Consider the following 12,987-nt stretch of genomic DNA (forward strand, 5'->3'; position numbering starts at 1 on the left):
ACCTCATCTTTACTAAAAATACAAACAAAATTAGCCAGGTGTGGTGGCGGGCACCTGTAATCCCAGCTAACTGGGAGGCTGAGGCAGGAGAATTGCTTGAACTCGAGAGGCGGAGGTAACAGTGAGTCAAGATTGTGCCACTGCACTCTAGGCTGGGCAACAGAGCAAAACTCTATCTCAAAAAAAAAAAAAAAAAAAAAGAATAGCTAAAAGAGAAGAATTTCAGTGTCTCTGACAAAAAGTAAAGCTAAATGTTGGAGGTAATGAATATCCCAATTACTTTGAGTTCATCATTACACATTATGTGAACCTATCAAAATATCACATGTATCCCCAAAATATGTACAACTATTATGCATCCATTTTTAAAACCACCTAACACATCATAACTGCTATGCAAGCATAATAATTATTATTATTATCATCATCATCATTACTACCCCTGTATTTGCATCATGAGTTAGGGGTCTGATTCAGTGCAAATTGCATATCTGTTTCTTTTCTAGGGTTGGTACCTTTTTAGGAATCTGCAATAAGAAGTGAGAAAAGTAGAACAAAGATTTTTGAGACTGGGCAAAGTGGCTCAGGCCTGTAATCCCAGCACTGTGGGAGGCCGAGGCGGGCAGATCACGAGGCCAGGAGTTCGAGAGCAGCCTGGACAACATGGTGAAACCCTGTCTCTACTAAAATACAAAAATTAACCAAGCGTGGTGGCGCACACCTGTAATCCCAGCTACTCAGGAGGTTGAGGCACAAGAATTGCTTGAACCCAGGAGGTGGAGGTTGCAGTGAGCCGAGATCACACCACTGCACTCCAGCCTAGGTGATAGAGCAAGACTCTGTCTCAAAAAAAAAAAAAAAAAAAAGATTTTTGGGAATGGCATGGTTGCATTTAGGGTTTTTCAACAAACCATGCAAAAGAAACACAACTCAGAAAGGTGGCATCTTTGGAAAGGGGCAGGTCTGGGTTTGGATCTCAGTTCTGCTACTCCCCAGCTCTGTGAACTTCATGAGCAAGCAGCTTCACTTCTTTGAGCCTCAGTTTCCTCCCGGGGACAGCAAAAGTCCTATCCCACAAAGTTGGGAGAAATCAGTGAGACAGTAAGGTAATATTTACAAATCCCTCCATTATTCCTGCCATGTAACAAGCCATCATAAGACCAGTGATTTCTAGCCGGGTGTCCTTAGTTTTAACTTTTTATCAGTTGTGTAATACCGTCTTCCTTCCTGGAATTTTTTTTTTTTTTTTTTTTTTTTTTTGCGGGGGGCAGAGGTGAGCATTTAATAACCTAATGTAGGCAAAATACCTAAAGGATGCCTGGCACACAGCAGGCACTCAATAAATGTCAGTAGTCCTTCCTCCACCACATTCCGTCCTGCTCACACAGAAAGAGCTGTATTCATTCTACTGCCTTGGATTTACTCGCACCCTATACTGCGTGGGAAAATGAATAACTGCAAGAAATTCCTTATTTTCAAATATACCAAGAATTTCCTCTTAAGAACAGCTCACTTTTGAGCACTGATTAGGCCCACATGAGTTCATATATATTGCTACATTTCGTCCTCATACATCCCTATGAGGTAGCTCAGATTCACAGAGGACCAAAATTACAGTGACTTGCCCAAGACTAGAGAGGCATGAGAAAGGGCCAAGCCAGGCGGTGAACCCAGGTATGTCAGGCCTGAGGGTACTGAACAGAGGCCTCTTTCATTGGCACTGGGGCCTCACACACACTTCTTGGGACGTTTTCTCCTGTTCCCACCCCCTTCCTTAGAATGTAGGTTTTGTTAAGATCAAGTTTGTTTTTTACTTATTTTTTATTTTCCCCAAGGCCTTTTCTCATTGTTTCTCGTAGACAGGGATCTGGGTCCATAGAAATGGGGAAATGCAAAGGAAAGGGAAAGAGAGATATCATAAGCAGCAACTCTTAAGGCAGCACTGGTCAAAAGATAGAGACTTTCAGCCTCACCTGTGCAGTCCAACAGGTGTGCGTGTTAAGTTCTTCTGCACTGAAACACTTATATAAATGGATTTATGACCTTATGGATCATAAACAGCTCTAGAATGGGGGGTGGGGGGTGGGGCAGACTCTTATTTCAGAGATATCCCTAAGGATATCTTTGCTTTCTGAGGTACACACATACACACACAATGACGCGATGTTAAGTATCTGCTTTAACTGAAGCCGCCAAATTTCCTGTTCTATTAAAACCATGAATCAAAATTGAACAGTCACCAGTAAGTAAGAACTTATGCCATGGCTGGCTTCCTAGGCGAAAAAGAGCAAGCGTTTGACCACCCAACCTTCTGGAAGATTTTTAAAAAATGAATTGATAAACTAAAGAGAATGTCTAAAGTGTGAAAAGGCCAGAAGGAAAGTGAATATATAGATATGTTAGAATTTATCTTACAAACATATCTATACCTAGGTATATAATTTCTACTTTTATGTATCTATTTTAACATTTTCCAGTATATGATTTACACAGATGGCAACATTTGCAGTAAGATAAATATTATTCAATGATGCATATTTCTGTATACAAAGTGTAACGCGTCGCTCAAGCAAAACAAAACTCCATTGAAAGTGTGAAAAAAAAAAAGTGAACCATCAATAAAATACCCTGTTTTCTGTGGTCTCAGAATATTTGGATAGGAAGAAAAGCTATGCCTCTGAGGCTATTAGAAGCAGAGGTGATCTAAAGCCAGTGAACCGATCTTTCAAAGTCACAGTTGATGTCTAAAAAAGTCCTGAGTTATCTGAGTAATGTGAAGTATGAGGAATTTCTGCCGAAAAATCAACATTTCAAAAGGGTCAGATAATACAGAAACCCCATTCTACTTTGTGTGCTTATGCGGGGTGGCAGGCAGGGGGTGGGAAGGGTAATAAAAAATTAGATGTCTTAAATGAAACTTACTAACAGTTTATCTAAGCACACAAGCAATAAATGTGGGGACTTCAAGAAGAGAGTCACTAAGGGAAAGAAAATAAACATTCACTACATGAACACACACAGCTCTCTTTCATTTTCTCCAAAATCTATTCAGAACTTGTAGGCTGATCCTCATGACAGCTCTCCCAATATTTTTCCTCCCTTTATAAGGGAGTCCATCTGTTTCTTAAATTCTGAGATGACAGTAAAATCCCCAGCTTACTGGAGACCCAGTGAAGGAATCAGAGTCACAGCCACAAAACAGCTGCAATCCACCCAATAATTCTAATATTTAAGAGCTTTGAAAGAGGCTGAGAAGAAAAGGAGAGCTTGCAGATCTTCTATGGACATGCCCTCTGACTCTTTCTACTTGAGAAACAGGGTGTTTCCTCTTGGCTTCTTAAGTGCACCAAAAATACAATCAGGACCTTCCACCGAAGCACAGCTCCCCAAGTATAAAAAGGACAAATGCTCTGAGGCTGTGGGCACCAGGAAGCAGGAAGATCTGGCTTAGGAAATGCCCTCTACACAATGCCCGCCTGACACTCTCTGCAACACACCCACCAGCAACCCAGGACACAGGTTCCCCCCACGTGCAAGAGCCAAGGCTGTCCACCCACCCCATACCCGCCTGCAACAGAGCACTGAGCTAAAACATCTTCTTCTAAGCATGTGTCTAACCATCTCTCTAAAAGAGCCATCTGGAAAATCACGGGGATTTGTTCCTTTAAATGTCCCACTCCTGAATCTCCCTCCAAAGCATCATCCTGGCAGCCCCAGCAGGGTTTGGAAACAAACTGCACATTTCAAGGGCCTCTATTGCTTGTAAAAAGGTCTGGTTCTCTCCTTGCGTGCAACCCAAGCTCCAGCATTACCAGACTTTGGGAACAGCCTGCCCCCTTCTGGTCTCCTGGAGCTCCATGGAAGGGCAAGAACTGGGTGGGCACCGAGTAGGACAGACCCCAGGCTCCATCCAGCCAGCCTGTCTGTACTGTGATTTCAGGATTTAGCAGGCCATGCAGTAGGTGTGGGGGGAGAGGAAAGAAAGGAGAGAGACAAGCAAATGAAATAAAATACAAATCCCCGAACGACAACAGTCAACAGCATGGTAGACAGCTACCAAGAAGAGAAGAGAACCAAAAGAAAAAAAAATACATAAATGTCTGTCTTGGAAGGTAAAGAAATTGAGACTAGGACACGCAGGTTTGAGGAGAGTAACTGAACTTGCAGTGGGAAACAGAGTTTCACAAAAGCAAAGCAACTCCGCTGCTGGAACTGAAATTCCAAAAGGAAGCAAAAAGGAAAATAGTGTGTTCCCACCTACCTCCCCAGCCGCAGATCTCTCAGAGGCTGAGCTGGGTGTGAGAGAGTAAAACACTGAGCTGAACACACAGATGGGCTGGGGATAGATGCTCACAATGCCAGGGCCCTATGAAGAAATCAGCCAGCCTTGCCTCCTTCCTTCTCTTCATTTGTTTCAACAGGTGCTGTATGCATCCTAAAGGAACCTCCTGAACCGACTCTGAATCCCAGACGCAAAGGATACAGTAAGCCCCAGGCTTCCCCCACCACGTCTCCCCTACACGTTCCTACACTGGACCAGCAGGACATGCCCCACAACCCTCCCATCCCACCTCCTGGGCTCTGGATGTACAAAGATCTTCTAATTGCATTTCTGCCAGAATCCATCCCTGTCAATTCCAGGAGTTCAAAGGCAGTGTTTCAGAGTACCCCTCTCTGTAAAGAAGAGATCACAGGACACTAGGAATGTTCTGGTTCTCCATCAGGCAGCTCAGGCCACTATTCTTCCCGCAAATGAGGGAAAGACTTCTCCCTGCTACCAACACGGCAACGTGAAATGCCATCACTTCACGTCTTGGGACTGGCTCAGCTCGCAGGCATGAAGAGCTGCGCTCCGGCAGAGAGGGTCGTACAGACTCCGAAGAAGTTTAGCAGCTCACAAAGCATCACGCTGTGTACGAAGGCAGTCTTCAGTGAGGACTTCCAAAGTGACAAATGATAGAGATACGCATTCAGTCTTCAGGATCCTGAAACCATCCCCCTGGTGTCTAATACCCTTTAGCAGCTAGGCAAACCCTTGCAGACAACTAGTGTGACGAAGAAACAGAGAGACACACAACATATTAGCTATGCCCTAAGGCAGAACTCACGCCCCTGGGGAACTGAGACCTTGGCTCTGAACTGAGGACTCGCCTCCGGCCCCATGTGCTCCTAGCTCAGCAGGCTGGGCAAGGCAGCCGAGAGAAGGTGGGAAAGGTATCCCTGGAGAAGTTGGGGACAGGGTAGGAAGACAAGTCAGTTCCCCACCCAGCCACCCAGACGGCCCCAGATCTGCGGAAGAAACAGTTTCAGAGCCCTGATTGTTCACACCCACCGAGGGCAAAGTAATCCCATAGGAGTAGAAGCCCTGACGGTGTGGTCGGACACACAGCTGGTGACCCGAACTGGCTGCAACAAGACAGAGAGACAGAGACAACCAGCTAGGAGAAGGAGCCATGCCCTGAAACTGGAGATGGGGAGGAGATAAAGTCAGAGAGGGCACGGAAGACGGCAAGGTTAGAGACAGAGAAGGTGAGGACGGAAGGCTCAAACATCCAGAGAGGAGAAACAGAACACCCAAAGTAAGACCAGACACCCCGGACTGAGTATCGATTCAGGGGCATGGTCGAGGACTTGGGACGCCCAGCTCAGCCCTCATCGCAGGCCAGGACGAACAGAGGGCTCATCTGTCTGCATCCAGCTCAGCAAAAACCAAAGAGATGCTGCTGCGACAACCGCCCAGGATCAGCGGCTAAGGATCCGGCGCGATCCACTCACTCAGACAAGGGAGCGAGGCACCAAGACCCACACGCACGGAGCAAGTCAGCTGGGGTCCCCAGCAAGAGTGATGGGGAACAGGAGCCCAGCCAGGCTCCGGTAACCCCCAAAGCGCCCCCACTGGAGATAACTTCCCCCAGACCCCAAGGGGTCCGTGCTCAGACTCTGAAAGGGGCAGCCCACGACCCCTGAGCCTTGGCAGGGACCCCACCCGACTTCCCGGGGCAAGAGGCGATGTGGAGTCGGTAGGCTTGCAGAGTCCCAGTCTGATGACAGGGTTCAAGGGCTAGGGGGGCGCGGGGTCGGGCTGCCTTCTTCCCTCCCTCGCCGCGGGGCGCGAGCCGAAAGGGCATCTTACCATACCCCGGGCGGGCAGTGCCCCCCGGCTGGCCAGCTGCTGTGCCTGGGGTTCTCCGGGGCCGCCTCCCCGCGCCCGCGCCAGGGGCCCCCGTCCTCCTCCTCCGCCGCCTCCTCCTCCTCCTCCTCGGGCTGCAGCCGGCTCGGCGGGCAGGTCCCGGCGCTCCCGGCGCGGGGCTGGGGCCGGGGGCGGCTGCTCTCCGCCGCCGGCCGCTGCGCCCCCGCGGCGCTCCCCGGCCCCGGAGTCGAGGCTGCTGAAATTCCACACGACCAGCGTCTGCAGCAGCAGCACCGCGAGCGCCGTGAGCAGCGCCGAGTGCGAGCGCCGGGCCAGCCTCCGGGCGCACGGCGCCGCCACCATCTTCGGAGCGCGGCGGGCGAGCGGGGCGCGGGGACCCCGGCGCGCTCCGGGCTGCCCCTGCGCTCCCCGCGGCTCCCGCGGCCGCCGACTGCCGCTCGGGCTCCCGCTCCGGCCGCCGCCGCCGCCGCCTCGGCTCGCCGCTGCTCCTGCTCCTCCTCCGCCGCCGCCGCCGCCGCCTCCACCGCCGCGGCGCGGAGTTTTCAGACGGGCAGGGACCCGGACGTCACCAGGAGGAGGAGAAGGCGGGGAGGCGGGAGCCGGGAGGCCGCGGAGGTGGGGCGCCGGGCGCGCGCTCGGGGACTGGGCGTGCAGGGAGGGGCGGGCGCCTAGCCCGCGCGGCGCCCCCTCCCCACACCCCTGTCCTCGCTGGAGGGGAGGGTGATGGGGAAGGGGCCGGGGGAACGCGGGCCAGGGCGGAGAGGGCGGGGCCTGGGGGCGGAGCCGAGAGAGGAAAAGGAGGAGGGATAGGAAGGGGGTGGGGGCGATCAGAGCAGACAGACACCCTTCAGGACGAAGTGGGAGTAGGATGGGGGGCGAGGGGGACAATTCCCAAGGCGGAAAAAGACGCGGCAGCAAAACAGGGGAGCTTTGGTTGAGGGTGGGCCCGCTCAGAATCTAGGGGAGGTCAGGAAGAGAGGGGGTCCCGAGGTCCTGTTTTCCATGTGGGCCGCTGGCAGGAGGCAGTGCGTAGAGGAAGCTCCTGGCCCTGGAGTTCGTGGTCCAGGGATCTTCTGTCGATACCAGACTGGTTGGCAGGTGAACACGTGAGAAACATTTCAGGAGTGTCAGAGCCACAGTCTGATCCCTTTATCCTGGGCTTGAAGGGGTGGGGAGGAGGCTTTGGGTGAGTTTCTGGAGTTAATCAGCACAAGCTCTGAGTGACTCCTGAATCACACACAATCCCCGGTGCCAACGATGTACTAAGTGTTCACTGAGTCACTTCTCTGGTCCCTGAGGACTCACAAGCCAAAAGACTCCAAACCCAGTTTGCAAGTGGTTTAGCGGCAAAAGGGAGACCCGTGGAGTTACTCAACCTTCGCAGGATGCAAGCCCCAAAAAATGGCCCCAGAGCCTCCCAGCATGTCCTTTTCCCCATCCATCCTGAACTCCGCCTTCCTGTCTGCACAGGGCCCAGGTCCTGGGGAAACAGGTCTTGCTTTTGAAAGGGGAATTATTTCCCATCCAGACTGGTCTGTCCCGATGACCTTGAGCCAGGAGGAGGAGGACACCTCCCTGGCCCCAGGCTTTCTCCTCAGTGGATGGGGGTTTAGGCAGAATGATCCCAATGGACTCAAATTTCATCTGGAGCCTTCTCTGACTCAGTCTTTCCAGTTTTTCCCTCCCTTGTCCTCTTGCCCAGGGCTTTATACACAGCAGCGCAGAACAGTGAGCATATGGGATGGAGCTGGTGTCCCATACGGGACCTAGCACTCTGGGAATACAACAGCAGATCAAATCCTCAGTTTGTGAATCGAGGACTTGGCGTGAATACTTAGCATCTTGTCTGCTGTGCTTTTTCACCTCATCCTAATTTACAAAGGGAAAGAAAGTGGAGTATAATGAAGGCTCATCAGATAATGAGGCAGGGAGTGGAAAGAGATTGTGTCATCCATTCCGCAAGCATCCGTGAATACAAAGCTTGTGTCAGACACTGGGCCAGGTGTAAGCATCCAAAGGTGAATGAGGTTTAATCTCATCTTCAGCAAGCTTGAGGTCTAGAGAACCCTGATGTAGATGTTAATCATTAAAATACAGTGAGATAGGCCTAGCCACCGTGGCTCACGCCTGTAATCCCAGCACTTTGGGAGGCCGAGACAGGAGGATCACCTGAGGTCAGAAGTGCGAGATCAGCCTTGCCAACATGCCAAAACCCGTCTCTACTAAAAGTACAAAAATTAGCCGGGTGTGGTGACACACACCCTGATCCCAGCTACTTGGGAGGTTAAGGCAGGAGAATCACTTGAATCTGGGAAGCAGAGGCTACAGTGAGCTGAGATCACACCACTGCACTCCAGCCTGGGTGACAGAGCAAGACTCCATCTAAAAATATATATATATATACACATCTATCTATCTATCTATATATGTAGTGAGATAAGCATTGCTATAGAGATGTGCAAAAATGCTAAGGGTTCATGAGAGCAGGACGGGAGTAAGCACCAAGAAAATGCTTTCTGAACCCACGTAATTAGCCAACCCACTTGCCTGAACAAGGGAAGTATAAAATGTCTGCTAGTAGGGGTTCTGAACTCCAAACCAGTCAGCCTTAGTTGTATCTAAAGCTTAGCCAGGCATGTAGCCAAGCATAGAGGCCTTCCCTTTGGGCCCAGCACCCCTAACCAGGAGCAAAAGACCAGAGGCAAGTTTCTAGGGCCACCAGTCGTCTGTTTATCAGTTGGAGATATTTTGTTTACAAGCAATAACATATATTACTAACAGTAATAAGACTTAGTCTTTTTTTTGGACACAGTCTCACTCCATTACCCAGGCTGGAGTGCAGTGGTGTGATCTCGGCTCACTTCAACCTCTGCCTCTTGGGTTCAAGTGATTCTCATGCCTCAGCCTCCTGAGTAGCTGGAATTACAGGCACGTGCCACCACACCCAGCTAATTTTTGTGTTTTTAGTAGAGGTGAGGTTTCACCATGTTGGCCAGGGTGATCTCAAACTCCTGACCTCAAGCAATCTGCCTGCCTCAGCCTCCCAAAGTGCTGGGATTACAGGCATCAGCCACTGCACCCAGCCCTGTCTGTCTTAAAAATAGACTTTACTGGATCATGTACCTGAACATTGCAGAGGAAAGGTTTCAGGTGAAGTTTGATCCAGAAACTCAGAACTATCACCTGGGATTCCTTTTCTTTCCTTCTCTCCTCTCTGCTTTCCATGGAGTCTACCTTATTCCCTCTTGATGTCACGTGATGCCTGGCCTCAGCGGCTGAGACCACTTTGTATCCTGTGTTCGTTTGTAGCCCAGGGAAAGAAGGATCAGTATTTCCCAGGATTTTCCTCAAAGGTTCAGAGATTTTTTTTTTCTGATTAGACCAGCCTTAAGTTCTGGGTCACTCCAAGACCAATCAATGTGGCCAGGGAGTTAGAAAATGCAGATCAACTTGGCCAAGATCCCATGTTTCACCTCTGCCATTGGGGTGAAGCCAGCCTCCCTGCAACGACTTCGATGTCCTATAGAGATCAGGGTCTGATGGGAAGGAAGAAGTGGGTGCAGGGAACAGATTCCATCATTTATTCCATGCAGCCTCCCCGAGGCTACATGACCTTGGCCAAGTCACCTCGCCTCCCAGGACTTAGATTTCTTTAGTGCTAAATGAGGGGTTGGAGGAGACAGGCCCCAAGATTTGACATGTTGCCACAATGCTTAGTGTCTAAGCAGAGCTTCTCAACCCAGCAGAGGCTGCTCTGGTGACTCCTGGCAACCCTGCCCTCTGGCTCATCTTTGCTTCAAGGTCTCTGGCCGCATTTTCCCCGTTAGCAGCAATGATGTTATCTGCTTCCTCCACATGGCACGTTTAACCACAGTCCTTTGGGGCCCACCCTCTGGCTCCGCTCCCTCAGGGGCCATGGGCTTAAGGAGTGAGGTTAAGGGTCTGGGCTCTAAGTCCCTGGAGAGAGAGAGTTGTTTGTTTATCTCAGACTCATAAAAAGCCACGCAAGAAAGAGGTTTAAAAGCTCCAGGCGGGTTATGGACGCCATAAACAGCTTATGTGATGGTTTTAGGATGAAAAATCACCCGAGATTGGAGAACAGGAAGGCAAGCTTCTGGGGTCACTGGGGCCGTCTTCCTGCACCTCAAGAATCTTTGGGTAAGGAGGTGAGGCAAAGATGAGATCAGAACAGCAGATGGCTTGGAGTGGGAGAAGGGCGTGAATTTTGACGAATCTGAAATGCACATGCATCTCAGTACCAGGGGGCGCAGTTGGTTTGGGCAGTGCCAGAACCCCCAGAAGCAGGGGCCGGGCATCATGTCTTCTAAGCCAAACCAAGCAAAAGTCGCCACTTTGCATTCGAAGTGGCCCTGCCTTTGGCTTCCACTGTGGTGTAAAAGCAAGACAGGCAGAGCTTGATGTATAAGACAGAGCCGAAAGCACCGCCTGAGACGCCAGCGGCAGCCCTAGCAACAGCAGTGAGATTCCTTAGAATTTTTAAAGCTCATTCAGTCATTCAACAAAGATGTATTGGACCCTATTATGTGCCAGGCATCATGCTAGGCAAGCAAAATATAGGCGTGTAGAAGATTCCCTAAGGAACTCTGCTGTTAAAATATCGTTCCTAATCTCACTTGACCAAGAGCCAGAGCTCTAAAGAAGCCTCAATCTGATCTGTGGGATTCCCTCCCCACCTCCGCCCCAAATCCTGTCATCACCACTTTCCAGTGAAGGCAGAGTAAAGCAGTTAATAAGTAGTTTTCAGCTCCCGGGTGTGCCCAGCACTGAGCTGGGGGCTGTGAGAGAAAGTGGGAGGCCAGGGGGACAGGGGGCTTCTTTTTCAAGGAGCTTTCAAAAGAGGTCGGGGGACAAGACAGGCACGGGATGGGGTCAGAGGAACGGGCAGCCACAGCCGAGCCAGTGTGCAAAATGGTTAAGAGCCAGATTTCCCGGGTTTACTCAGCTCTGCTACTTTTTGACTCCGATTTCTAAGTATCAATTGTTTACCTCGAGGCCTCAGTTTTCTCATCTCTAAAATGAGACTGATAAAAGGGCCTTTCTCGTAAGTTTCTTATAAGGATTCACTGAGATAAGCCCATAAGAAAGGCTTTTTCCTATTGTGACTGACACATAGTAAGTACTCCATAAATGTTAGATGGTATGTGTTTTACTTCATTTATTTTTATGTATTTATTTTGAGACAGGTTCTCACTCTGTTGACCAGACTGGAGTGCAGTGGCACAATCGTGGCTCATTGCAGCCTCAAACTCCCAGGCTCAAGCAATCCTTTGGACTCAGCCTCTCAGGTAGCTGGGACTACAGGTGCATGTCACCATACCTACTAATTTTTAATTCATTGTTATTAATTATTATGTATTTATAATTAGTTTTTATTAACAACAGTAGGGTACTGCCAATTATGACTGTCCAGAGGTATCCAAGGCTGCCTGGAGAAAGTAGCACTATACCTCATCCTCGACTTTGGCAGAAGATTGCATATACGCCAAGGGTTAGGACCACATCTCATTCATCTCTACTTTTTCTGGTGCTCTGTACAGTGCAGGGCACTGAATAAATTTTGGTGGTGGAATGAACACTGATCATATGGGGCCTGGGATGCTGGCAGTTTGGAACCCAGTGCTTACAAGTTCGAGGAACCCAAGTTCAAACACCATCTCGGCAACTTGTTAGTTGTGTGATGTTAAGCAGGCTACTTAATGTCACCAAATCTCGATACTCTCAACTGTAAGTAGTGAAGAAAAATAATATATTTTAAGGCCGGGGGGTTGGAGGCAGGGAAATGGGGCAGTGTATACAGCAGAGTGTCATAAAGTTTATATAAAATGACAGCACCAGCCAATCGCAGTGTTGAAGGAATATTAGCCTCATTACATTGGCAGGGTGGTCTGTAAAGCAATGTTCTCCCCTTGCCTCAATGCTCCTGCCCCAGGTGCCAGAGAGCTAGGGCTGGACATGCCTTCTGCATTTAAATAAACTTCAGCCTAAGAGTTAAATTTAGCTAAATACATTCTTTTTTAAAATTTCAATCATGCATTTATTTCTTTTTGGTTTATTAGAGCCTGTTTTTACCCAGACTCTACAAATTGACCCTGACTTTGCTCTTGAAAAATTAAAAAACTCCCCCTAGGTTTCACTTCTCCTTCGAGACAGAAATCATGAACAGGCGGGTTCACCTGTTTCCAAGTGTCAGTGAGTGGTGCGAGGAACACCCTCCCAGCCCACTAGGAATCCCAGAGTCTCTCCAACAATCATTTGCAAGCACAAGGATTCCACATGGATATCAGAGGAGCCAGGACCACGAATGTCCCTGGAGCCCCACCCCCAGCATGCGAGGTCGTAGAGAGACAGGCATCACCTGTACCTCTTTCCCCCATCCAAGAGAAAGAAACAGCCTCTGATCAGACACAGGCATAGGCAGTCGACAAACCCCGCCAGGAGCCCAGCTGTGCTTCTGCTGAAATCCACAGGCTTCCAGGCTAATAATCTACCCAATGCATCAGCAGAGGGAGCTCTAGGTAGTAAATAACTTTCCTCTGACTGCAGAGTTTCCTGTAAAAAAAATCTGGAGACAGCAAAGGAAAGCGAGGTCCTATGCGGAGGGGGTGCCTATCATGTGTGCAGAAGAAAATCGCATCAATTTGCAAGAGTAGGGTGTTGGGGGCAGGAGTGGGAGATGGGAAGGAGAGAAGAAAATCAGAAAGCACCACATTGCTTAAGAGATGATCTGAATTTGTTTTGTCTCAGCGCTTTGACCTTCTGAGGACTCACAGCCTCCATGCTACCCTTGCAAGGCTCTGATGTTTGTGAAGGCGACA

The 12,987-nt window shown here is 49.6% G+C and overlaps 1 protein-coding gene across 2 annotated transcripts in view; it reads right to left on the reverse strand.

Moving 5' to 3' along the window:
- The window catches only part of XYLT1 (xylosyltransferase 1), a 375,752-nt gene extending 368,861 nt beyond the window's left edge, over positions 1-6,891 (reverse strand). For both annotated transcript variants that reach the window (XM_033235622.1, XM_033235621.1), the window contains exon 1: positions 6,134-6,891. In XM_033235622.1, coding sequence (XP_033091513.1) covers positions 6,134-6,493 — 360 coding nt within the window. In that variant the 5' untranslated portion in view covers positions 6,494-6,891. The remainder of the gene's footprint in view (positions 1-6,133) is intronic.
- Between the last annotated feature and the right edge of the window lie 6,096 nt (positions 6,892-12,987).

This window comes from Trachypithecus francoisi, unplaced genomic scaffold (assembly GCF_009764315.1).
Source record: "Trachypithecus francoisi isolate TF-2019V2 unplaced genomic scaffold, Tfra_2.0 Lachesis_group15, whole genome shotgun sequence".
Classification (NCBI taxonomy): Eukaryota; Metazoa; Chordata; class Mammalia; order Primates; family Cercopithecidae; genus Trachypithecus; species Trachypithecus francoisi.